The sequence below is a fragment of the Scatophagus argus genome, chromosome 24 (assembly GCF_020382885.2).
Source record: "Scatophagus argus isolate fScaArg1 chromosome 24, fScaArg1.pri, whole genome shotgun sequence".
NCBI lineage: Eukaryota > Metazoa > Chordata > Actinopteri > Scatophagidae > Scatophagus > Scatophagus argus.
This window is the reverse complement of record NC_058516.1, coordinates 10,986,713-11,010,515: the sequence shown is the minus strand read 5'-3', so window position 1 is coordinate 11,010,515 and position 23,803 is coordinate 10,986,713. Positions and strand designations below refer to the sequence as shown.

The 23,803-nt window shown below is 43.4% G+C and overlaps 1 protein-coding gene and 22 non-coding genes across 23 annotated transcripts; 6 read left to right on the top strand and 17 right to left on the bottom strand.

Moving 5' to 3' along the window:
* Positions 1 to 1,603: 1,603 nt before the first annotated feature.
* LOC124055463 (ETS translocation variant 5-like) lies at positions 1,604 to 8,482 on the top strand. Its single transcript, XM_046382356.1, has 13 exons — positions 1,604 to 1,786; positions 2,956 to 3,021; positions 3,146 to 3,230; positions 3,675 to 3,722; positions 3,839 to 3,889; positions 4,937 to 5,045; positions 5,133 to 5,405; positions 5,494 to 5,750; positions 5,845 to 5,907; positions 5,994 to 6,062; positions 6,158 to 6,309; positions 6,520 to 6,621; positions 6,750 to 8,482. Exons 1-13 carry the CDS (start codon positions 1,619 to 1,621, stop codon positions 6,981 to 6,983), a joined length of 1,677 nt encoding a protein of 558 aa, XP_046238312.1. The 5' UTR covers positions 1,604 to 1,618; the 3' UTR covers positions 6,984 to 8,482.
* A 252-nt stretch (positions 8,483 to 8,734) lies between these two features.
* Positions 8,735 to 8,807, top strand: trnav-cac. The gene has a single exon. It is a non-coding gene; the product is annotated as a tRNA-Val (tRNA).
* A 165-nt stretch (positions 8,808 to 8,972) lies between these two features.
* Positions 8,973 to 9,044, bottom strand: trnad-guc. The gene has a single exon. It is a non-coding gene; the product is annotated as a tRNA-Asp (tRNA).
* An 880-nt stretch (positions 9,045 to 9,924) lies between these two features.
* trnav-aac lies at positions 9,925 to 9,997 on the top strand. The gene has a single exon. It is a non-coding gene; the product is annotated as a tRNA-Val (tRNA).
* Positions 9,998 to 11,077: 1,080 nt separating this feature from the next.
* Positions 11,078 to 11,196, top strand: LOC124055835. Its single transcript, XR_006842826.1, has one exon. It is a non-coding gene; the product is annotated as a 5S ribosomal RNA (ribosomal RNA).
* Positions 11,197 to 12,018: 822 nt separating this feature from the next.
* LOC124055855 lies at positions 12,019 to 12,137 on the bottom strand. Its single transcript, XR_006842845.1, has one exon. It is a non-coding gene; the product is annotated as a 5S ribosomal RNA (ribosomal RNA).
* Positions 12,138 to 12,452: 315 nt separating this feature from the next.
* LOC124055834 lies at positions 12,453 to 12,571 on the bottom strand. The gene has a single exon (XR_006842825.1). It is a non-coding gene; the product is annotated as a 5S ribosomal RNA (ribosomal RNA).
* Positions 12,572 to 12,949: 378 nt separating this feature from the next.
* On the bottom strand, positions 12,950 to 13,068 carry LOC124055833. The gene has a single exon (XR_006842823.1). It is a non-coding gene; the product is annotated as a 5S ribosomal RNA (ribosomal RNA).
* A 1,210-nt stretch (positions 13,069 to 14,278) lies between these two features.
* On the bottom strand, positions 14,279 to 14,397 carry LOC124055832. Its single transcript, XR_006842822.1, has one exon. It is a non-coding gene; the product is annotated as a 5S ribosomal RNA (ribosomal RNA).
* Positions 14,398 to 14,788: 391 nt separating this feature from the next.
* trnav-aac lies at positions 14,789 to 14,861 on the bottom strand. The gene has a single exon. It is a non-coding gene; the product is annotated as a tRNA-Val (tRNA).
* A 374-nt stretch (positions 14,862 to 15,235) lies between these two features.
* Positions 15,236 to 15,307, top strand: trnad-guc. Its single transcript has one exon. It is a non-coding gene; the product is annotated as a tRNA-Asp (tRNA).
* A 363-nt stretch (positions 15,308 to 15,670) lies between these two features.
* Positions 15,671 to 15,743, bottom strand: trnav-cac. The gene has a single exon. It is a non-coding gene; the product is annotated as a tRNA-Val (tRNA).
* A 247-nt stretch (positions 15,744 to 15,990) lies between these two features.
* LOC124055831 lies at positions 15,991 to 16,109 on the bottom strand. Its single transcript, XR_006842821.1, has one exon. It is a non-coding gene; the product is annotated as a 5S ribosomal RNA (ribosomal RNA).
* Positions 16,110 to 16,987: 878 nt separating this feature from the next.
* On the bottom strand, positions 16,988 to 17,106 carry LOC124055830. Its single transcript, XR_006842820.1, has one exon. It is a non-coding gene; the product is annotated as a 5S ribosomal RNA (ribosomal RNA).
* A 322-nt stretch (positions 17,107 to 17,428) lies between these two features.
* Positions 17,429 to 17,547, bottom strand: LOC124055829. The gene has a single exon (XR_006842819.1). It is a non-coding gene; the product is annotated as a 5S ribosomal RNA (ribosomal RNA).
* Positions 17,548 to 18,760: 1,213 nt separating this feature from the next.
* LOC124055828 lies at positions 18,761 to 18,879 on the bottom strand. The gene has a single exon (XR_006842817.1). It is a non-coding gene; the product is annotated as a 5S ribosomal RNA (ribosomal RNA).
* A 423-nt stretch (positions 18,880 to 19,302) lies between these two features.
* trnav-aac lies at positions 19,303 to 19,375 on the bottom strand. Its single transcript has one exon. It is a non-coding gene; the product is annotated as a tRNA-Val (tRNA).
* Positions 19,376 to 20,142: 767 nt separating this feature from the next.
* trnav-cac lies at positions 20,143 to 20,215 on the bottom strand. The gene has a single exon. It is a non-coding gene; the product is annotated as a tRNA-Val (tRNA).
* A 1,017-nt stretch (positions 20,216 to 21,232) lies between these two features.
* LOC124055827 lies at positions 21,233 to 21,351 on the bottom strand. The gene has a single exon (XR_006842816.1). It is a non-coding gene; the product is annotated as a 5S ribosomal RNA (ribosomal RNA).
* Positions 21,352 to 21,673: 322 nt separating this feature from the next.
* On the bottom strand, positions 21,674 to 21,792 carry LOC124055819. The gene has a single exon (XR_006842809.1). It is a non-coding gene; the product is annotated as a 5S ribosomal RNA (ribosomal RNA).
* Positions 21,793 to 22,595: 803 nt separating this feature from the next.
* Positions 22,596 to 22,667, top strand: trnad-guc. Its single transcript has one exon. It is a non-coding gene; the product is annotated as a tRNA-Asp (tRNA).
* A 368-nt stretch (positions 22,668 to 23,035) lies between these two features.
* trnav-cac lies at positions 23,036 to 23,108 on the bottom strand. The gene has a single exon. It is a non-coding gene; the product is annotated as a tRNA-Val (tRNA).
* Positions 23,109 to 23,471: 363 nt separating this feature from the next.
* On the bottom strand, positions 23,472 to 23,590 carry LOC124055871. The gene has a single exon (XR_006842858.1). It is a non-coding gene; the product is annotated as a 5S ribosomal RNA (ribosomal RNA).
* Positions 23,591 to 23,803: the final 213 nt, after the last annotated feature.

Here is a 23,803-nt window from a genome sequence, read left to right as displayed (position 1 = left end):
CTTTCCTAATCAGCTAATTCAAAGATGCTTATTTGATGGTGTTGTTGTGAAGTCATAGGTGAATAAGCTTTAGACAGACAATTATATATAACAACATATACCCCCCATTTTATTAAACAAATGCACCCAGGCTGCTGTTCTTAAAACACTATCAAATTTCTCCTAAACTCCTAGCAAAAAATGAGTTTATGAATATATTTGACGAAAATTCTGAATGTTCCTTCACTTGCGTAGAGGGGATAGATGAGTCTCTTTGTGAGGACCAGAAGTTTATAAAAGTTGACATAGTTTTGGGGTCCAAAAAAAAGAACCTTTTTTGGTGTATTAAAACAATGCATGAGTCTATATTTAGTGTAGCGTCTATAGAACTTTCTCAAGACAGTATAGAGACACAAGAGCTGCACCAAAGGTTGAGGATGTTGCATCATGTTTACATTTGTTTGCACCATAGTTTACTTGATTATTCATATGCAGGGCTGATGTTCTAAACTTAGAGTGTTCAGTAGAGAACTTCTTGCTTTCTTGTGTTTATTAATTTTTGGACCAGATTGTTGGTAACTTCACTGTTTGCATAATTTCATTCCATCATCAAGAGCCATCAATTAGAGTTACTGTATGAAATTCTTGTTGCTCACTTACAAAATACCATATTTAGCACATGATCAGGTGACACTCACTGATCTCGCCACAACGAGTGGTAATGAAGTGGAAAGAGATCAAAGTGGAATTAACTGAGATGAATGGACTTTGAAGCAGTCGTGCGTGATCAACAATTAAATCTATCAAGCATGTAACGGTTACAAAACTACAAAGTGTGTGTCTCAGGAGATGTAATCCAGTGTGCCTACTTTTCGACAAAGAAAGAATGTGTTTCATAATTTCTCATAGCCCAGACAGACCAACCCAGCAGTCAAAAAACAAAAGATGGTTGCTTTATCATAATGCAGAACAGTAAATCCTCACATCTGAGAAGCTGGAAAGAGACAATGTAATCATTTTTACATGGTAAATGACTTAAATAATTAATTGATGAATAGAATAGCTGATGATTAATTTTGATTTATTAATGATTGACAAATTGAATAATCCACTAATTATTTAAGCACTGGTCTTATGTATTTTGAGTTTTGATAATAACAGTGAATAATACCATCCATAGTAGTAGTAGTAGTAGAAGTCATTGTTTGTCTTTCAAAAGCATCGATTCGATATATGTATGAAAATTAATATAACGTTTCAAGTGTTTTTGATGTCATAATGTTCATTATTGTGTTCTCATGACAAATCATATTTAAAAGTAAAACTAGTAAATTATGACATATGAATGAATGCCCAAAAGCAATAAACTGTATTATTGGGTATATATTTAATACTTTTATGATATATTCTCAAGCAACTTTTAATTATTTTTTACTTGTTTGTATACACGTACAACTGAGAACTTAATTTGAATGTATTTATTTAGGCACTCATTTAATGGAATGGCAGCTCTGGCCCTTTAAGAGAGCCGTGGCTCCATGAATGAAACGCAGCCATTCATAAAAAACACAAGGGACGGACGTCAGAGCAGCCTTGAAGACGATTGGATCGCTTTTTGAGTGACTTTGTGTTCTAGCCAATGCGAGGGCAGCAAAGGGCTGCGGTTAGATCCAGCTATCAGAGCTCTTCTTCATTGAGAAAAATCCACAGCAGAATTCTTATTCGAGGGTCTGCAGGGGATGTAGGGGAGGAAATCAGCGTCGAGTTCCTTTTTTTTTCCACGCTGCCAAGAAACTTCACTTGTCAAGTGAGTCCTGCGTTATTATTCTTTCACTTTGAAATAAAAGCTATCGTAGGGCATGCATGGGTTTGTTATGCTTTCTTTTGTTACATAAACTTCAACCGAATCGTCCCGATTTGCTGCTAGCAGTGAGGGAAGCAGATGCGGGTTAAGAGGCGAACGCCATTTTCTGAATATCAAAGGCAAACATTGCGTCCATTTCCCGCATGTGTCGGTTTTGCAGAGATGGCATTTCCGTTTCGGTAGCTGTCTTTATGGCCTGTTAACACCGTGAATCTTTCTCCGTGCTCTGTGGCAAATTTCTCAATGGTGAACTGGTGCCCCCGTCCCGTCCCGTCCCCCCCCCTCCCCTCCTACCCCGCGAGGATCAAGTTTCACTTCATTGAGAAAAACAAGGAGGTCCCGCGATACGTGTTGTTCTCCTCTCGTGCGTCACGCATATCCCCATTGACAGATCTTTGATTTATTCATGGGTTCTGTTTATTGTCAACATATCAGGCTGAAAACACCAGCAACTTAATCAAACTTCAGTAACAACTTTCGCTTGTTATTAACGATATTCTTCAGTCAAAAAAGTGACGTTGTTTATGTACGGAAGCCTAAAGCAGTTAAATTAAGATCATTTGCCAATTGTCATTTATCAATTACCAAACGTACTATCACTCTATTGGAGGCTTTTAAAGTGACCGCACACAAAATAATAATAAAAATCTGAAATGCTATTCTGTGTTGATTTGTAAATAGGTCCAACTGTTGAAAACGTTTGCACACTTGTTTTAATCAAAGCTTTATTATTTCTCCAAAAAATATCAAGCAATTCCTTCAATTATACTCCCATAGTTTGATCTGTTACACCCTCGTGTCCCTCAGCTGTGCATTGTGGCTCATGCCACGTTTTCGTATCTTTAAAGCAAAGATTTCCTCAGAATACAGCAGCGATACCCCACTGATGACATACACAGCGAGGTCGGCGTATGTGCAGCCATACTCCCTGTAAACGCTGCTGTGGAGTCATGGAGGTTACAAAAACACAAACACGCCAAGATACATGAAGGAGATGATCATTTACAGTATGGCAGGTTAACAGAGATATTAGGCCAAAGCGGTTGGCAAGCTGTATTTCTATGCTGTATTATTGTTTTCTTTACTTTTATGCTCCTGCCTGTTTATTCCAGGGTGAGGACTCCTGCAACATGGATGGCTTTTATGATCAACAGGTCCCTTTTGTGGTCCCCGAGAGCGTGAGTTTTCAAACATTTATCACATCCCGTGTAAGAGGTCAACCGAGGATTGATTTTGTTTGGTTTTTTTTTGTTTTTTTATACCATTTCTGTTCACGAAATGATTTTGTTGTCAAACATGTAGAAATGTCGCATAGAGAAACCGGAGAGATGTCTCGGCGAGAGGAAGAGGAAGTTCATGGACGCCGAACTCGATCAGGACACAGAAGGTATTGGCTCGTCATGCCGTTTCTTGGAGCAAATTGTGATTTTGAGATATAAACCAAGTCAGCCATTTCCACTAAGTCTTGACTTACTGATGTTACATTCAGTGTAAATTATTGTCTGGCTGGACAGATTGTCTATATGTGATCAGTGTGTGCGGCTCTGCTATCCGCTCATTGACCTGTTACTATTTAGAAGTTGAAGCATTGATACAGATGTAATGTTGTTCAGGAATGATCAGAATTAAAAATAAATATCTACAGTAAATGCAGCACGTGCTACAATCTGTACTTTCAGAAGTGAGCAGGAACTTGTGATTTAGAAGAATAGATAAATTAGAGTTTTGGAAATCTGACGTGGTAATTCTGTAAAAGTATTTTATTTCGCCGAGGGAAGCGCGTTAAACGCTGTTATACATATTTTAATGTCATTTCGTAACTTTCTTGCAGAGCTCTTTCAAGATCTGAGCCGACTCCAGGAAATATGGATCGCAGAAGGTAAGATCTGCAGAATTGTCAAAAGAAGAAAAAAAAATTAACGCTAAATCCACAATATGAAGGGAGTCCTTAAATGTCCTGTTGTTTGATGATTTTTTTTTCCCCCCCTCTCACAGCTCAGGTTCCTGATGATGAGCAGTTTGTTCCAGATTTCCAGTCCAATAACTGTGAGTAGCTGTTTCTTCTCTAAAATGTATTTTTCACGTTGGAGAATAACACACGTATTTTATTTATGCCCACTGACTGTGTAAAATGTGGACTCCAGAACTTCTAGGTCTATAAAAACGACTGGTTTCAAATAATGATCCTACTTCTCACTTGATTTATCACCTCACCAGTTTCCTAATGAGTTTATGGTCTCGGTTGCTAGTTTCAAGTCGTCTTTGTTACATCATTGTCTTCTCCCGCTGCATTTCAGAGCTCCGTTGTCAACGAAAACTGAAAAACCGCATCAGTGAGCCACGTCGTTTAGGCTTGAAATTTCCAATTTTCTCTACAAGTACAGCGTCAGAGTAAATGTACTTGAATATTTTCCGCCTCGGCCCGTAAGTGAATGAGCCGAGTCGCAGAGCCTTCGAATGATCGAGTGTGGATGAGTAAAATCCGTGTACTACCCAAGTCTAATGGTCTAATACGATTGTGTTTATGATGTTCAGTTTGACGGGCAATACAGTATATGACCCTCACACACAGGAGCAGTGGATCTGCGCCAGTTAAATGATAATAGTCATATAGCACAGGAAATGAGGGAGGGGGGGGCTGTAAAAGAACTCCCAGTGACTCTACTAGTCCCTTTGAAAACAATGTCTGTGCTGCCAAACACGTACAGTGTGTATTTATTGCTGCTTCATAGCTGCCTCAGTGGAACGACTCCCGGCTGTGACAATAAATCTGGTGACGATTGCGTTGCCAACGGAAACATTAGCGGCGAGGTTTCGTCAGTGCGCTGCTCTGGTGAAAATCTCGCTGTGTGTTCCTGGAAGGCTGAGATCAGATAGGAAGTACACACTGATTTAACGAAAGCCTTGTTTTACTGTCATATCTCTGAAAAGTGCTACAAAGAAACTGTCAGAGACTGGTTTTATTTTCCCATTTCTGTCAGGCGTTGTTGTTTTTTTCTGCTCAGGTGAAAAAAAATCTACTCTCATTTCAACTGTTCCCGTCCGTTTCGCATTTAGAATAAAACGGTTATTATTTGTGTGTGTTTATTGCAGTGATGATTCATGGACCGCCTGTCAACAAAGTGAAGCGAGAGCCCAGTCCTTCTGAAGACTTGTCTCCCTGTAGGACGCCTCATGCTGACATGTGCCTTTATAGTTACAGGTACAAAATCGGTGTTTCAGATCAAATTTTGGGTCGCCATACAGGTGCTTCATAGCTCCTCCCTGAATTATTCTCTTTCGTCCTCAGTGCCTGTGACCACAAGCCAGTTGGACTCAAAGCTCTGACTCCAGCCTCCAGAACGGTACAGTGTGGCTCCACCCATCCTGCTGGGCCACCACCTGTACACAGGCAGGTACAACATCCTGTCCCACAGCTAATTAATAACTGCCCAGCAAGCCACATTCCTTCCCTTGGCTCCTCCCACCACCACAGCCTCCCACAGGCCAACCAAAGCCAACAGTTCGCTCTGCCGCATCCCCCCACTGGATGCTCCGGGGCATCTTTCAGCACAGAACAAAGGTGGGTCCTGCTTAATATTTTTATAAAATTTTAAAGGTGGAAACAGTTCAATCCCTTAAACATCCACTCGTGTTCTTCCACGCTGTAGATTTCAGCGGCAGCTGTCTGAGCCCTGCCTGTCTTTCCTCCCTCCGGACAAAATGGTGAAGGGGCCGTACCAACCCTCGAGCCGTGATGGGCGGCCGCTCTACCAGCGCCACTTGTCCGAGCCCCTGGTTCCCCATGGCCCCCGCGGTTTAAAACAGGAGCTGGTGGATCCACGCTACCCAGAGCCAGGACCACCCCAGACTGCCTTCAACCATGTCACAGTCAAACAAGAGCCAAGAGACTTCGGCTTTGACTCAGGTGTGCATGTGTGTCACCTGCTGCACCTACTTACATTATGGAAAACTTGAAAGACTTTCAGGTTGCTTATGATGACTTCTGTTGTGTTTTCCAGAGATTCAAACCTGCCATTCATTATTTGGGAAGTCTTCAGTCTTGTGCCAGAATAATAATGTTGGTGAGTTCGTGTTTGTCATTGTAATCATCAAATGTGTGTCAAATATTAACTTTTTTTTTAATAATATTTTTTTTTCCCCCACACAGGGTTTGGTCGAGACAGAGAGCCCCATTTGTACTATGATGACACGTGTGTTGTGCCAGAAAGACTGGAAGGTAGGATTATTTGTATTTTCGATGACTTTTGCACCTACTTAATTATGCTGCAGTGAAAGATGTACTCATTGTGTCTTATTTGGCTTTGTAAACAGGTAAAGCAAAGCAGGAGGGTTTACCGTATCAGCGTCGTGGCTCCCTGCAGCTGTGGCAGTTCCTGCTCACACTGTTGGACAATCCGGCCAACGGACACCTGATTGTCTGGACGGGAAGAAACATGGAGTTTAAACTCATCGATCCCGAAGAGGTCAGTCACTGACAAACCCCACACAGCCCCATTTCAAAAGGCGTCATGCGAGAAACAGAAATAAAATCGAGTGAATACAAAGAAGTCAGATTTACAATTTCGTTGTATTCCTTGTACAATGACAATAGAGGCTCCTGATTCTGATTCTGATGTTGAATGAAAAGACTAACCTTGAATAAATGAATCCATTTTGGATCCAATTGGGCTCAGGTGGCTCGGCTCTGGGGGATCCAAAAGAATCGACCGGCCATGAACTATGACAAGCTGAGCCGCTCTCTGAGATACTACTACGAGAAGGGCATCATGCAGAAGGTAAAGGCATCTTGTGTTTCACTTCTCTCCTGTAGTGATCTTATAATTGCTTGTATAGTTATTATGAGTTAGCTTTAATCATTCAATAAACATCAATTTGTCTCACCTCTGATTGGCTTGTTCTACAGGTGGCCGGGGAAAGGTATGTGTACAAGTTTGTATGCAACCCCGAGGCGCTTTTCTCCATGGCTTTCCCAGACAACCAGAGGCCGAGTCTGAAGACCGATCCGGACGCCATCTTGCCTCCCAGTGAGGAGGACTGTTTCCCTCTGCCCGGCTATGAGGAAGAGGGTCCATACCTGACTGAAGGAGGGGAGCAGTGCATCCAGGGACTGGCTCTTCCCGACAGCTACCCGTACTAGTGACCACAGGAATCAGGAAATATTTAAAACAGATGGGAACTGATTTACTGAGCAGAGATGTTTGAGATTTTCAAGATGTATGCTCACATGGCACAGAAAAGTTTCATTTATGAGTTGTTTTTTTTTTTTTAATCAAAAGTCATTGTCAATCAAAAATTTTGTCTGCAAAATTGTAATTTGACCCGAAGCTGAAAATCCAAGAATCTCTGAGATTGTCAATTTGAACTGAATGTTGCAATTGTGATTTGGTTTTATTTTTGTTTGTTTACAATCCGATTAAGATCAGAGTTGGCAAAAAAAGAGGAAAAAGCAAACAAAAAAAGCAATAACCATACATTTGTAAAAAGAAAGAATTATATTGTAATAAAAAAACTAGAATATTTCAAATTATTTTGTAATTTTTTATGATAAAACAGTCATAATATTATGAGAAAAAAGTATTACAGGTTAAGTCCAAATTTAATGAGAAAAATGTAAAAATGTAGTTTTTTTTTTTGTTTGTTTTTTGAGAAAATATGGCCACTAAAGGTCATAACATTTTGTGATGGTCATAATTTTACAAGCGTAATATTAAGAGCATAAAGTTGTACTTTGACACAAAGAATATCTACATTATTATTATTATTTTTTCAAATTTACAGTTATTCTTTTGTAAGTTGTTTTTAGGACCTTTATGTTTGAAACATTAATTATGTAATTATGGAGGTTTTTTTTGTTTCAAAATTGAAATTTTCTTCTCAGATTTCTTCGCTGTTGTGCTTTGCGTTCGTGAACTCTGGGATTTGTATTTCAACCAAAAAGAATTATCTCAAAGCCATGGCACTCTTATGCTGAATTGTTTCTTGGGTAAACCGAAAAGGAAAGGGACTCTTATATTTTCCTGATGTTATGGTCCTCCTATGAACATGTATATTCAAATGTCTTTTGTGTACTTTTTTTTCTTGTCTTCAAAGCTAATATTTTTGGCATTATATGGACTTGTAAGTTTTTCCTAAACTGTTTTATGACAGAGGTACTACTCCTATTTTTGATTCTGTAACACTGCAACCATGATGCTAATGATAAGCATGGACTTTCTTACAAACAGCTCACCAGTTATTGTACTGAGATAGTGTACTGCGATTTGTATAGTTGAGTAGCTTCACTGTGTAGAAAGGTGTATAATTATATATGAATATATTTTTTCAAAAGGCTGTATTTGCTTTATGTTGTACCATGAGCTGCAGAGTTTAGCCTGCTAATGTATTGGATCAGTTTCAGCCTCCCTTAGGTGGAATGGAATATTGGCTGATAATGACTCTTTCAGTCCTGCAGATAGAAACTGGATGTAATGGTATATTTCGTGATATGATCAATTGGTGGTATGACTTGGGGAGGTGGGCCTTGATGGGGACTGGATAATGACACTGACACTGGTTTGTGTCTACCCTCACATATTGTCTGTGTGCCTTCTGTTGATTTTTACTGATACAATAAAACATTTTACCATTTTCTTCTGACGTATGTTCTCAATTTCAGGGGTTTGCCAGATGTCCATTCAAACATGTATGTTTTTCCATAATTTTGAATATCGGTGCCAATGGTACAATGGCTGTTCTTGCCTGCGATAATATCAGACAGACAGGGCCGGTTTAGTAGCAAATTTACGGTATAGATCACCGTTGTGATATAATAAAGCTCGCGGCATCTCAAGACCAGCCAATTTACGGGTACTTTGAGCCACGCCTGCGCGGGAGGGCTATCTGTCCGTGGTTTCCGTAGTGTAGTGGTTATCACGTTCGCCTCACACGCGAAAGGTCCCCGGTTCGAAACCGGGCGGAAACATGTTTCTTTGCAATAGGTTTGCAGTGCTGAAGTTTTTCTGTGCTGACTCCAATTATCGCACTCAGCAGGGTCAATAGAAAGCTCAAACTAACCGCCACTTGGATTTATTGGGCGCTGGCGCGTGGTTTTAGCTTGAGCAATCAGGAGCAGGTAGAAAACGTAACACTCCCCGTCGGGGAATCGAACCCCGGTCTTCCGCGTGACAGGCGGAGATACTGTCCACTATACTAACGAGGAAGGTTATACGCTGCACGCGCTGCCTTGCACAGGTGTTCCAGCCATTGCACGAGGGCCTGCAGAGATACCATGGGAAGCATTTACCTTAGTGACGAAGATTGCGGAGATGTTAGCCGGGTCTTACAGTTGAAATCTTCCACACACTCTCTCTGAACTCAAAATTCATGATGGGTATGAACTGTTAATAATAAACAAAAAGGAAAAAAAACATCCTTAACATGTAACATTAATATGTCCACTGGCATTAGAAAAAAGCTTGTGGTTTAGTATATAGTTGCTTTTCAGCCGGTTCGAAACCGGGTGGAAACATGCTTCCTTGCAATATGCTCGCAGTACTCAAGCTTTTCCGTGCTATCTCTAATTTGTTTTAATTTGTTTTTCAGTATACAGGTGCTTTCTGTCATGCACGCGCAAGCACTTTTACTTCTACGGACAAAAAAGGGTGCCCTCTATTAGACTCTATGCTACTTATCCCATCCACTTGAGGAGAGAAAGTTCTATATTCGTTCAATATTCATTGTAATCAGAGGAATTATTTCATCTGCAGAATTCAGCCACGTGATGTCACGGCATCTTTAAAAGGCTCTTTTTGATAAGCATGACCGGCTTACGGCCATACCACCCTGAACACGCCCGATCTCGTCCAATCTCGGGGTCAACAGGGTCACGAGGCCACGAGGGGCTGCAGAGACACCATGGGAAGCATTTACCTTGGTGACGAAGATTGTGGAGATGTTAGCCGGGTTAATAACAGACAAAAAGGAAAAAAAACATCCTTAACATGTAACATTAATATGTCCACTGGCATCAGAAAAACGTTTGTGGTTTAGTATACAGTTGCTTTTCAGCCGTGCACGCGCAAACAAGGTGGCTGACAGCAGTTTCTGTAGTGTAGTGGTCATCACGTTCGCCTAACACGCGAAAGGTCCCCGGTTCGAAACCGGGCAGAAACAGCTCTCTTTGTTTCAGTTTACGATGAATATTGGTGTCAGTACATCATTTAAATTAACCGTATATGAGTTACTCACAATATATGAACAAGATGCTGCTTCCCCCTTGCTGAGTCACCGGACGGCTTGCCAGGATTTCTTCAAGGCTCGCTTGACTAAGCTGGGACTAGTCCTTCCTAACGATTCTGAGAATCCTCTCAGAGAGCTCCTAACTTAGCCTAAAAATTCCCAGCAAGGAGTGATTCCAGAACATTCTCAGAGAACTCTGAGCAAGGAATGGACAGAAACTCCTATCTTAATAAGGAGGTGTGGTTGACAGCGTTGCTAGGTATGAGTCACCATTTCCAAAGCTGTGATTGGTCCTGATCCTAAAAGCTGGACAACATCAACATCTCAATTTAATTTGGCATTAACGAGAGTAACACAGCACAGCTTTCATCAATGTCCTTGATTGCTGACAGGTGTGTAAGAAGTAGGTTTGTCTGGCTTTTACATCTGCTGCAAACTAGTGAACAACAATGGAGAAAAAAAGAACAAGAAAACCCAACAAGACCGAGGAACAGTGTTTGCTTTTGGCTCAATTGATCAATGAGCATAAAAGTGTTTTGAGGGGAAAATTTAGCCCCAGTGTCACAGTGCAAGCCAAGAAGCAAGCCTGAGACACTATAGCACAACAGATAAATGCCTCCTTTCCATTGGTTGTGTGCACAAGTGAGGATGGCAAAGTTAATTTAAATGTCTAATTATTGCGTATATATTGATTTAGGGAACTCCGAAGCTGCTTTAAAGTCCTCTTCCCTGCTCCTAACAGATCTCACCTTAGGAACACTCTCAGGAGCGAGGATTCTTTTGGAATAGCTTTTATCTTTACTAGGATCTACTCTTAATTTTTAGGAGAAATTCTAAGAAAACACCAAGATTCTAAGAATTTTCTTAGAATTTGGTCACTAGGAGCAACTCTTTGCACTAAAAATCTTTCGGAATACGGGCCCAGATTGTGATCAGAGTAACTATTTCATCTGCAGAATTCAGCTACGTGATGTCACGGCATCTTTAAAAGGCCCTTTTAAATATGCATGAACGGCTTACGGCCATACCACCCTGAACACGCCCGATCTCGTCTGATCTCGGAAGCTAAGCAGGGTCGGGCCTGGTTAGTACTTGGATGGGAGACCGCCTGGGAATACCAGGTGCTGTAAGCTTTTTCATTCCTTTTAACAACCAGCAGAGGGCGCTCTTCAGTGGAGATACAGTCTTGATGAAATGAGCAGCGTCGAATCATGAAGACCTCGTTGAAGTGCAAGAAGAGAAGGGAACCAGAAATCTATAGGTTAGAGTTTTCTCAACCACTTGTCCTTCGTTTCACTATTTGACACTAATTAGCCGATCTGATACACTTTTAGCATGGCGCTGATAGAGGCTAAATGAGCGTACTTCCGGGAAACGACTGTGCCAACGACCAGGACGAGAGCTCGATGAGAGATTTTTAAGTGGACTCAGTCACAGTTGTCTTGTGTGTCGGAGCAGTTGTGTATCGGACAGTAAAAGCTGCAGGGACAAGAACCATAAACATTTATTATGCTGGAAACAGCCATTTGTTGAAAGAGCTCCATTGTAGCCTGTTTCAAACCCTCTCACTGTCAAAATAAAAAACAACAACGGCAGCAAGAGCCGTATGGTTGCCTTCTCTGGTGACCGCAGAATTGCGACTAATTGCATTACTGCATTAACCAGACCATTGAACTAAACACAGCACCACATATGTGCAATAACCACCGACAATAACAATGCAGGGCAAAGGAAAGCACAATATTCTCTTCTCAAGTGGATTGAATAAGTAGCATAGAGTCTAATCAATGTGAACTAGAGAAACGAAGCAGTAGTTTTTGAGAAAACTGGAACTTGGTGACATTCCACAGCTGCCATTGCAGGTCTTTATGATCTAACTCTACTCATTTCATCAAGGCTGGATCTCCACTGAAGAGCCAACAGCGCCCTCTGCTGGTTGTTAAGAGGAATGAAAAAGCTTACAGCACCTGGTATTCCCAGGCGGTCTCCCATCCAAGTACTAACCAGGCCCGACCTTGCTTAGCTTCCGAGATCAGACGAGATCGGGCGTGTTCAGGGTGGTATGGCCGTAAGCCGTTCATGCTTATTTAAAAGGACCTTTTAAAGATGCCGTGACATCACGTATCTGAATTCTGAAGATGAAATAATTCCTCTGATTACAATGAATATTGAACGAATATACAACATTCTCGTCTCAAGTGGATGGGATCAGTACCATAGTCCAATCAATGTGAACTAGTGAAACGAAGCAGTAGTTCTTGAGAAAACTGGAACTTGGTGACGTTCCACAGCTGCCGTTGTAGGTCTTCATGATTCGACGCTGCTCATTTCATCAAGGCTGGATCTCCACTGAAGAGCGCCCTCTGCTGGTTGTTAAGAGGAATGAAAAAGCTTACAGCACCTGGTATTCCCAGGCGGTCTCCCATCCAAGTACTAACCAGGCCCGACCCTGCTTAGCTTCCGAGATCAGACGAGATCGGGCGTGTTCAGGGTGGTATGGCCGTAAGCCGTTCATGCTTATTTAAAAGGGCCTTTTAAAGATTCTGTGACATCACGTTTCTCCGTTCTCGAGATGAAATAATTATAATAAATAATAAAATAATAAAATAATAATAATAATAACAAAAAACACAGTCGTTTCCCGGAAGTACGCTCATTTAACCTCTGTCAGCGACATGCTAAAAGTGTATCAGATCGGCTAATTAGTGTCAAATAGTGAAACGAAGGACAAGTGGTTGAGAAAACTCTAACCTATAGATATCTGGTTCCCTTCTCTTCTTGCACTTCAACGAGGTCTTCATGATTCGACGCTGCTCATTTCATCAAGACTGGATCTCCACTGAAGAGTCAACAGCGCCCTCTGCTGGTTGTTAAGAGGAATGAAAAAGCTTACAGCACCTGGTATTCCCAGGCGGTCTCCCATCCAAGTACTAACCAGGCCCGACCCTGCTTAGCTTCCGAGATCAGACGAGATCGGGCGTGTTCAGGGTGGTATGGCCGTAAGCAAATGCTGCTGATACAAAAGGGCCTTTTAAAGATGCCGTGGCATCATGTATCTGAATTCTGCAGATGAAATAATTCCTCTGATTATAATGAATATTACAAGATACAAGATAGGTTTATTTGTCACACACACAATCATACACGGTACAATGTGCAGTGACATTTTTATGTCCCTGCTACCAAAAATTAGGCAAGTAAAAATAAAAAATAAACATTGTAAAATAGAAACCTTATTAAAAATCAAATTAAAAATGTGAGAATGTGCCGTATTTGCATGTGCAGTATTTACATGTAGTGCAGGTGGGAGTAGGATTGTCTAGATTAACACTCACTGTTGAGCAGACGGATGGCCTGGGGGAAGAAGCTTTTCCTCAGCCTCTCAGTGTTGGTTCTCAGGCAGCAGAACCGACGGTCTGATGGAAACAGGGAGAAGAGTGAGTGTCCGGGGTGATGGGGCTGCCTGAGGACCTTCTCAGCTCTCGACCTGCATCGTTTGATGTAAATGTCCTGCAGGTCGGGTAAGGTTGTTCTGATTGTCTGCTCAGCTGAGCAGACTACCCTCCTAAGGGCCGAGAGGTCCTGCTTTGTGCAGCTGCCCATCCATGTGGTGATGCTCCCACTCAAGATGCTCTCAGTGGTGCAGGTGTAAAAGTTCCTGAGCACCTTGAGGGGGAGCCTGAAGTCTCTGAGGCGTCTGAGGTGGAAGAGACGCTGCCTGGCCTTCTTAACAGTCCTGTTAATGTGCAGTGACCAGGACAGGTCCCGTGTGATGGTCACACCGAGGTATTTAAAACTGTCCACTCTCTCCACCTCAGACCCGCTGATGCAGAGTGGATGGATGTCCTTTCGCTGCTTCTTCCTATAGTCCGAAAATAGGCTCCTTAGTTTTGCTGACGTTCAGCAGGAGGTTATTCTCCTGGCTCCAGCTCTCCAGGTGGGTGACCTCCTTCCTGTTGGCCTCCTCCTTGCTGTGGGAGATTAACTCCACATTGAATGAATATACAGCATTCTCGTCTCAAGTGGATGGGATAAGTGCCACAGTCTAATCAGTGTGAACTAGTGAAATGACGCAAACGTGCTTGAGAAAACTGGAAGTTGGTGACATTCCACAGCTGCCATTGTAGGTCTTCATGATTTAACTCATTTCATCAAAGCTGTATCTCCACTGAAGAGCCAACGGCGCCCTCTGCTGGTTGTTGAGAGGTATGAAAAAGCTTACAGCACCTGGTATTCCCAGGCGGTCTCCCATCCAAGTACTAACCAGGCCCGACCCTGCTTAGCTTCCGAGATCAGACGAGATCGGGCGTGTTCAGGGTGGTATGGCCGTAAGCAAATGCTGCTGATACAAAGAGGCCTTTTAAAGATGCCTTGGCATTGGAATTATTTCATCTCTGTTCTCGAGATGAAATAATTCCTCTTATTAGAACAAATATTGAACGAATATGCAACATTCTCTCCTCAAGTGGATGGGATAAGTAGCATAGAGTCTAATAGAGGGCACCCTTTTTGTCCGTAGAAGTACAAGTGCTTGCGCGTGCATGACAGAAAGCACCTGTATACTGAACCGTAAATAAGAAAAACAAGTTAGAGATAGCATGGAAAAGCTTGAGTACTACGAGCATAGTGCAAGTAAGCTTGGGGGACTCCTGAGGCAGCTGATTGCCACAGACAGGCCAAACCATGCCCAAACCAACATTCAGTATAAACCAAAACAGAGAGAGCTGTTTCTGCCCGGTTTCGAACCAGGGACCTTTCGCGTGTTAGGCGAACATGATGACCACTACACTACAGAAACTGCTGACCAGCATCTTGCTCGCGTGTGCATGGCTGAAAGCACCTGTATACTTAACCATAAACTTTTTCTTATGCCAGTGGACATGTCATTTTACATGTTAAGGATGTTTATTTTCCTTTTGGTCTGTTATTAACAATTCATACCCATCATGGATTTTGAGTTCAGATAGCCAAAGCTGGAAAAGGAAGAAGCGCTTCGGGGTGGGGACAGTAAACAGAATTAAAGAGGCAGTGTCTGGGAGATTTCAACTGTGAGACCCGGCTAACACCTCCGCAATCTCCGTCACCAAGGTAAATACTTCCCATGGTGTCTCTGCGTCCCCTCATGCAATGGCTGAAACAGCTGTGCAAGGCAGTGCAAACAGCTTCAACCCTTCCTCGTTAGTATAGTGGACAGTATCTCCGCCTGTCACGCGGAAGACCGGGGTTCGATTCCCCGACGGGGAGAAATAAGTTTTTCTACCGGCTGCTGATTGTGAGCATTGTGAAGGCGACGATTTGCTATACCCTCCCCACCAGTAGCTGTCGGACGGGCAATACTTCAGTGCTAACTCAAACTTCCCGTTCAAAGTATTTGAGGAAATCGAAGTTGAAAGTTGCTTACTTATAGTGCTAAATGGAATACAGGCGGAAGGGTTTTCTCACTGACAGTATGCCTTTATCATTCAAGCTGCAGCTTTTTAAAGTCTTGGTGTCAAAAAGCGGCGCCGAAAGGGTTAACAGGCAGCAGCAGGTTGACTGCACTGTGTAGTCGGTGCGATAATTGGAGTTAGCACGGAAAAACATCAGCAACACAAACCAATTACAACATGTTTCCGCCCGGTTTCGAACCGGGGACCTTTCGCGTGTGAGGCGAATGTGATAACCACTACACTACGGAAACCATGGAGACATGCATTTCAAAACTGGAGTGCGACTGCCAATAACAATGCGGAACAACATCTCAATTTGCGGGACGTGTGAAAAGTAAAGGAAATACGGGACTGTCCCGCACAAAGCGGGGCATCTGGTTACCCCATCCACAGCTGCCATTGTCGGTCTTTATGATTTAACTCTGCTCATTTCATCTAGGCTGGATCTCCACTGAAGAGTCAACAGCGCCCTCTGCTGGTTGTTAAGAGGAAAGAAAAAGCTTACAGCACCTGGTATTCCCAGGCGGTCTCCCATCCAAGTACTAACCAGGCCCGACCCTGCTTAGCTTCCGAGATCAGACGAGATCGGGCGTGTTCAGGGTGGTATGGCCGTAAGCCGTCGATACTTATTTAAAAGGGCCTTTTAAAGATGCTGTGACATCACGTAGCTGAATTCTGCAGATGAAATAGTTACTCTGATCACAATCTGGGCCCGTATTCCGAAAGATTTTTAGTGCGAAGAGTTGCTCCTAGTGACCAAATTCTAAGAAAATTCTTAGAATCTTGGTGTTTTCTTAGAATTTCTCCTAAAAATTAAGAGTAGATCCTAGTAAAGATAAAAGCTATTCCAAAAGAATCCTCGCTCCTGAGAGTGTTCCTAAGGTGAGATCTGTTAGGAGCAGGGAAGAGGACTTTTAAGCAGCTTAGGAGTTCCCAAAATCAACATATACACAATAATTAGACATTTAAATTAACTTTGCCATCATCACTTGTGCGCACAACCAAAGGAAAGGAGGCATTTATCTGTTGTGCTATAGTGTCTCAGGCTTGCTTCTTGGCTTGCACTGTGACACTGGGGCTAAATTTACCCCTCAAAACACTTTTATGCTCATTGATCAATTGAGCCAAAAGCAAACACTGTTCCTCGGTCCAGTTGGGTTTTCTTGTTCTTTTTTTCTCCATTGTTGTTCACTAGTTTGTAGCAGATGTAAAAGCCAGACAAACTTACTTCTTACACACCTGTCAGCAATCAAGGACATTGATGAAAGCTGTGCTGTGTTACTCTCGTTAATACCAAATGGATGGGATAAGCACCATAGTCTAATCAATGTGAACTAGTGAAACGACGCAATCGTGCTTGAGAAAACTGGAAGTTGGTGACATTCCACAGCTGCCGTTGTAGGTTTTCATGATTTAACTGTGCTCATTTCATCAAAGCTGGATCTCCACTGAAGAGCCAACGGCGCCCTCTGCTGGTTGTTAAGAGGTATGAAAAAGCTTACAGCACCTGGTATTCCCAGGCGGTCTCCCATCCAAGTACTAACCAGGCCCGACCCTGCTTAGCTTCCGAGATCAGACGAGATCGGGCGTGTTCAGGGTGGTATGGCCGTAAGCCGTTGATACTTATTTAAAAGGGCCTTTTAAAGATGCCATGGCATCACATATGTGAATTCTGCAGATGAAATAATTCCTCTGATTACAATGAATATTCAACGAATACACGACATTCTTGTCTCAAGTGGATGGGATAAGTACCATAGTCCAATCAATGTGAACTAGTAAAACGAAGCAGTAGTTCTTGAGAAAACTGGAAGTTGGTGACGTTCCACAGCTGCCGTTGTCGGTCTTAATGATTTTACTCTGCTCATTTCATCAGGGCTGGATCTCCACTGAAGAGCCAACGGCGCCCTCTGCTGGTTGTTAAAAGGTATGAAAAAGCTTACAGCACCTGGTATTCCCAGGCGGTCTCCCATCCAAGTACTAACCAGGCCCGACCCTGCTTAGCTTCCGAGATCAGACGAGATCGGGCGTGTTCAGGGTGGTATGGCCGTAAGCGAATGCTACTGATGCAAAGGGCATCATGTATCTGAATTCTGCAGATGAAATAATTCCTCTGATTTTCATGAATACTAGAAGATACAAGATAGGTTTATTTGTCACACACACAATCATACATGTGTGATTGTACATACAATGTGCAGTGAATTTTTTTATGTCCCTGCTACCAAAAATTAGGTAAGTAAAAATTACAATTTAATAATTATAATAAATAATTAATAAAACCTTATTATAAAATGTGAGAATGTGCCGTATTTACATATGCAGTATTTACATGTAGTGCATGTCGTGCAGGTGGGAGCAGGATTGTCCAGATCAACGCTCACTGTTGAGCAGACGGATGACCTGGGGGAAGAAGCTTTTCCTCATCCTCTCAGTGTTGGTTCTCAGGCAGCGGAACTGACTGTCTGATGGCAACAGGGAGAAGAGTGAGTGTCCGGGGTGATGGGGCTGCCTGAGGATCTTCTCAGCTCTCGACCTGCATCGTTTGATGTAAATGTCCTGCAGGTTGGGTAGAGTTGTTCTGATTGTCCACTCAGCTGAGCGGACTACCCTCCTAAGGGCCGAGAGGTCCTGCTTTGTGAAGCTGCCCATCCATGTGGTGATGCTCCCAGTCAAGATGCTCTCAGTTGTGCAGGTGTAAAAGTTCCTGAGCACCTTGAGGGGGAGCCTGAAGTCTCTGAGGCGTCTGAGGTGGAACAGACGCTGCCTGGCCTTCTTAACAGTCTTGTTAATATGCAGTGACCAGGATAGCTCCCGTGTGATGGTCACACCGAGGTATTTAAAACTGTCCACCCTCTCCACCTCAGACCCGCTGATGCAGAGTGGACGGGTGTCCTTTTGCTGTTTCTTCCTGTAGTCCACAATCAGCTCCTTAGTTTTGCTGACGTTCAGAAGGAGGTTATTCTCCTGGCACCAGTTCTCCAGGTGGGTGACCTCCTTCCTGTAGGCCTCCTCCTTGTTGTGGGAGATTAACCCCACATTGAATGAATATACAGCATTCTTGTCTCAAGTGGATGGGATAAGTACCATAGTCTAATCAATGTGAACTAGTAAAACGACGCAATCGTGCCTGAGAAAACTGGAAGTTGGTGACATTCCACAGCTGCCATTGTAGGTCTTCATGATCTAACTCTGCTCATTTCATCAAGGCAGGATCTCCACTGAAGAGCCAACGGCGCCCTCTGCTGGTTGTTGAGAGGTATGAAAAAGCTTACAGCACCTGGTATTCCCAGGCGGTCTCCCATCCAAGTACTAACCAGGCCCGACCCTGCTTAGCTTCCGAGATCAGACGAGATCGGGCGTGTTCAGGGTGGTATGGCCGTAAGCCATTCATGCTTGTCTTAAAGAGCCTTTTAAAGATGCCGTGACATCATGTAGCTGACTTCTGCAGATGAAATGATTTCTCTGATTGCAATGAATATTGAACAAATTTTGAACATTCTCTTCTCAAGTGGATGGGATAAGTAGTATAGAGTTTAATAGAGGACCCCCTTTTTGTCCGCAGAAGTACAAGTGCTTGCGCGTGCATGACAGAAAGCACCTGTATACTGAACCGCAAATAAGAAAACAAATTAGAGCTAGCAAGGCGGAGAAAGACTTTTGGTGGGCCTTGAAGAAAACCTGGCAAGCCGTCCGGTGACTCAGCAAGGGGAAGCGGCATCTTGTTCATATATCGTGAGTAACTCATATAGGGTTAAATTAAATGATGTACTGACACCAATATTTACCGTAAACTGAAACAAAGAGAGCTGTTTCTGCCCGGTTTCAAACCGGGGACCTTTCGCGTGTTAGGCGAACGTGATGACCACTACACTACAGAAACTGCTGTCAGCCACCTTATTTGCGCGTGCATGGCTGAAAAGCAACTGTATACTAAACCACAAACTTTTTTCTAATGCCAGTGGACATATTAATGTTACATGTTAAGGATGTGTTTTTTTTTCCTTTTTGTCTGTCATTAACCCGGCTAACATCTCCGCAATCTCCGTCACCAAGGTAAATACTTCCCATGGTGTCTCTGCAGCCCCTCGTGCAATGGCTGGAACAGCTGTGCAAGGCAGCGCATGCAGATTATAACCTTCCTCGTTAGCATAGGGGACAGTATCTCCGCCTGTGGCGGGGAAGTTATATCTGCTACTGATTGTTCAAGTAAAAACCATTCATTTCTGCGTCAAATGCATCCAAGTGGCGGTTAGGTTGAGCTTTCTGTTGACCCTGTGAGTGCTGAAGCCCCAGATTGCGACAATTTGCAATATTACATCAAACTAAATATAGCCACCGATCTTGTTTCCCCACCAGTAGCTGTCGAAGGTGCAATACTTTAATGCTAACTCAAAGTTCCCTTTCAAAGTATATGAGGAAATCGAAGTTGAAAGTTGCTTACTTATAGTGCTAAATGGAATACAGGCGGAAGGGTTTTCTCATTGACAGTATGCCTTTATCTTTCAAGGTGCAGCTTTTTAAAGTCTTGGTGTCAAAAAGCGGCACCGAAAGGGTTAACAGGCAGCAACAGGTTGACTGCACTGTGTGGTCGGTGCGATATTTGGAGTTAGCACAGAAAAACTTCAGTATTGTAAACCTATTGCAACATGTTTCCGCCCGGTTTCGAACCGGGGACCTTTCGCGTGTGAGGCGAACGTGATAACCACTACACTACGGAAACCACGGACACCCAGCCCTCCCGCACAGGTGTGGCTCAAAGTACCCGTAAACTGAACCGCAAACATTTTTAATACCGGAAGCACTTTTACATGTTCAGGATGTTTTTTATTGTACAATTCTTAGCCATCAACAGTTCTGCTGCTTATCCAATCAAAGTTTTCTTCTCCCTCGTCATGACTGGGTCCTGTGCGCTGTGTTAACCGTTCCTCCATGGTCAGAAAGCTCACGACAGGCTTGTTTACCTCCAGGGCTGAAGTTGATGTTGCTAACTTTGAGGTTAATCCCCTTCACTTTCACAGCAGTTGGGGAAGCAACACACGGGAGCTCCACTTGGTCTTGAGATGCAGCAGGCTTTACTATATCACAGCGGTGACCTATAATTTAAATTTGCTACTAAACAGGGCCACTTCATTGCTTGCTGTCAATCTGAATCTCTTTGCTCCCCGCCCACTGCATTCACTGTCACTTCAACAACTGGCTCGCGTTCAAGCGCAAGCCAACCTGGAGGATGCACAGGAACGCATGCATAGACTGGGTAAGCCTCCGTTTGAGTAACACGTCTGTTGTGAATCTCGCACTGTTTATGTTGTTTCATGTCGTATTCACCTCCGTGTGAAACGGAAAAAAATGGCTCAGGCAAACTTCACTCAAAACTTTACCAGACTCGCCATGCACTGGTCTCACCCACGGATAGATAGTTTCCCAGTCTTTGCTGTATCTGCATTTTCTTTTCTTAGCCGTATGGGCCGCGCTTTCCTCCATGCCTTGTGTTGTATGCCGGTGCCGTTCTGACCTGATTTGTTGTTGTTGGGCGCGCCCTAAACCTGTGTCCGCGTCCCAGTTTGATTGGCGTGATCAAACAGCCCACCCTGCCCCCTGATGACAGCCCTCCCTGCTTTCACCCTATGCACAACTGCAATTGTCGGTCTTCATGATTTAACTGTGCTCATTTCATCAAAGCTGGATCTCCACTGAAGAGACAACGGCGCCCTCTGCTGGTTGTTAAGAGGAATGAAAAAGCTTACAGCACCTGGTATTCCCAGGCGGTCTCCCATCCAAGTACTAACCAGGCCCGACCCTGCTTAGCTTCCGAGATCAGACGAGATCGGGCGTGTTCAGGGTGGTATGGCCGTAAGCGAACACTTTGGGTACAAACGGGCTTTTTAAAGATGCCGTGGAATCATGTATCTGAATTTCGTAGATTAAATAATTCTTCGGATTAGAATGAATATTAAATGAATATACAATATTCTCTTCTCAAGTGGATTACAAGTAGCATAGAGTCTAATCAATGTGAATTAGTGAAACGAAACAATCGTGCCTGAGAAAACTGGAAGTTGGTGACATTCCACAGCTGCCATTGTTGATCTTTATGATCTAACTCTGCTCATTTCATCAAGGCTGGATGTCCACTGAAGAGCCAACGGCGCCCTCTGCTGGTTGTTAAGAGGAATGAAAAAGCTTACAGCACCTGGTATTCCCAGGCGGTCTCCCATCCAAGTACTAACCAGGCCCGACCCTGCTTAGCTTCCGAGATCAGACGAGATCGGGCGTGTTCAGGGTGGTATGGCCGTAAGCCGTTCATGCTGGTCTTAAAGAGCCTTTTAAAGATGCCGTGACATCATGTAGCTGAATTCTGCAGATGAAATAGTTCCTCTGATTACAAGGAGTATTGAACGAATATAGAACATTCTCTTCTCAAGTGGATGGGATAAGTAGCATAGAGTCTAATAGAGGGACCCCTTTTTTGTCCATAGAAGTACAAGTGCTTGCACGTGCATGACAGAAAGCACCTGTATACTGAACCGCAAATAAGAAAAACAAGTTAGAGATAGCATGGAAAAGCTTGAGTACTACGAGCATATTGCAAGGAAGCAACTGTATACTAAACCACAAGCTTTTTTCTCATGCCAGTGCAGTATGTGCCAGTGCCAGTAGCATATAGTCCAATCAAGCATTAGTTCTTGAGAAAACTAGAAGTTGGTGACGTTCCACAGCTGAAATTGTACGTCTTTATGATTTAACTCTGCTCATTTCATCGAGGCTGGATCTCCACTGAAGAGCCAACGGCGCCCTCTGCTGGTTGTAAAGAGGGGTGAAAAACGATTACAGCACTTGGTATTCAGAATCTGAATCAGCTTTATTGGCCAAGTTTGAGTGTTCAAACAAGGAATTTGACTCCGGTTAGACTTTGCTTTTTCCTTTTGGTCTGTTATTAACAATTCATACCTATCATGGATTTTGAGTTCAGACAGCCAAAGCTGGAAAAAGAAGAAGCGCTTAGGGGTGGGGACAGTAAACAGAATTAAAGAGGCAGTATCTGGGAGATTTCAACTGTGAGACCCGGCTAACACCAGTGCATTGCAAAGTGATGCTACACTTCCTCGTTAGTATAGTGGACAGTATCTCCGCCTGTCACGCGGAAGACCGGGGTTCGATTCCCCGACGGGGAGAAATAAGTTTTTGTACTTGCTGCTGATTGTGAGCATTGTGAATGCGACGATTTGCAATACCCTCCCCACCAGTAGCTGTCGGACGGACAATACTTTAATGCTAACTCAAAGTTCCCGTTCAAAGTATTTGAGGAAATCGAAGTTGAAAGTTGCTTACATAAAGTGCTAAATGGAATACAGGGGGAAGGGTTTTCTCATTGACAGTATGCCTTTATCTTTCAAGCTGCAGCTTTTTAAAGTCTTGGTGTCAAAAAGCGGCACCGAAAGGGTTAACAGGCAGCAACAGGTTAACTGCACTGTGTGGTCGGTGCGATAATTGGAGTTAGCACGGAAGAACTTAAGCACTACAAACCTGTTGCAAAGAAACATGTTTCCGCCCGGTTTCGAACCGGGGACCTTTCGCGTGTGAGGCGAACGTGATAACCACTACACTACGGAAACCATGGACACCGAGCCCTCCCGCACAGGTGTGGCTCAAAGTATCCGTAAACTGAACCGCAAACACCCTGCCCCCTGATGACAGCCCTCCCTGCTTTTTCCACACAGCTGTTTGATAAACGCCAGATTAGAACACGCATTTCAAAACTGGAGTGTGACTGCCAATAACAATGCGGAACAACTTTTTTGCGGGACGTGTGAAAAGTAATGGAAATGCGTGACTGTTCCGCACAAAGCGGAGCATCTGGTTACCCTATCCACAGCTGCCATTGTAGGTCTTTATGATTTAACTCATTTCTGCTCATTTCATCAAGGCTGGATCTCCACTGAAGAGCGCCCTCTGCTGGTTGCTAAGGGGAGTGAAAAAGCTTACAGCACCTGGTATTCCCAGGCGGTCTCCCATCCAAGTACTAACCAGGCCCGACCCTGCTTAGCTTCCGAGATCAGACGAGATCGGGCGTGTTCAGGGTGGTATGGCCGTAAGCCATATGTGCTCATTTAAAAGGGCCTTTTAAAGGTGCCGTGGCATCACGTAGCTGAATTCTGCAGATGAAATAATTCTTCTGATTACAATGAATATTGAACAAATATACAATATTCTCTTCTCAAGTGGATGGGATAAGTAGCATAGTCCAATCAAGCATCAGGTCTTGAGAAAACTAGAAGTTGGTGACATTCCACAGCTGCCATTGTACGTC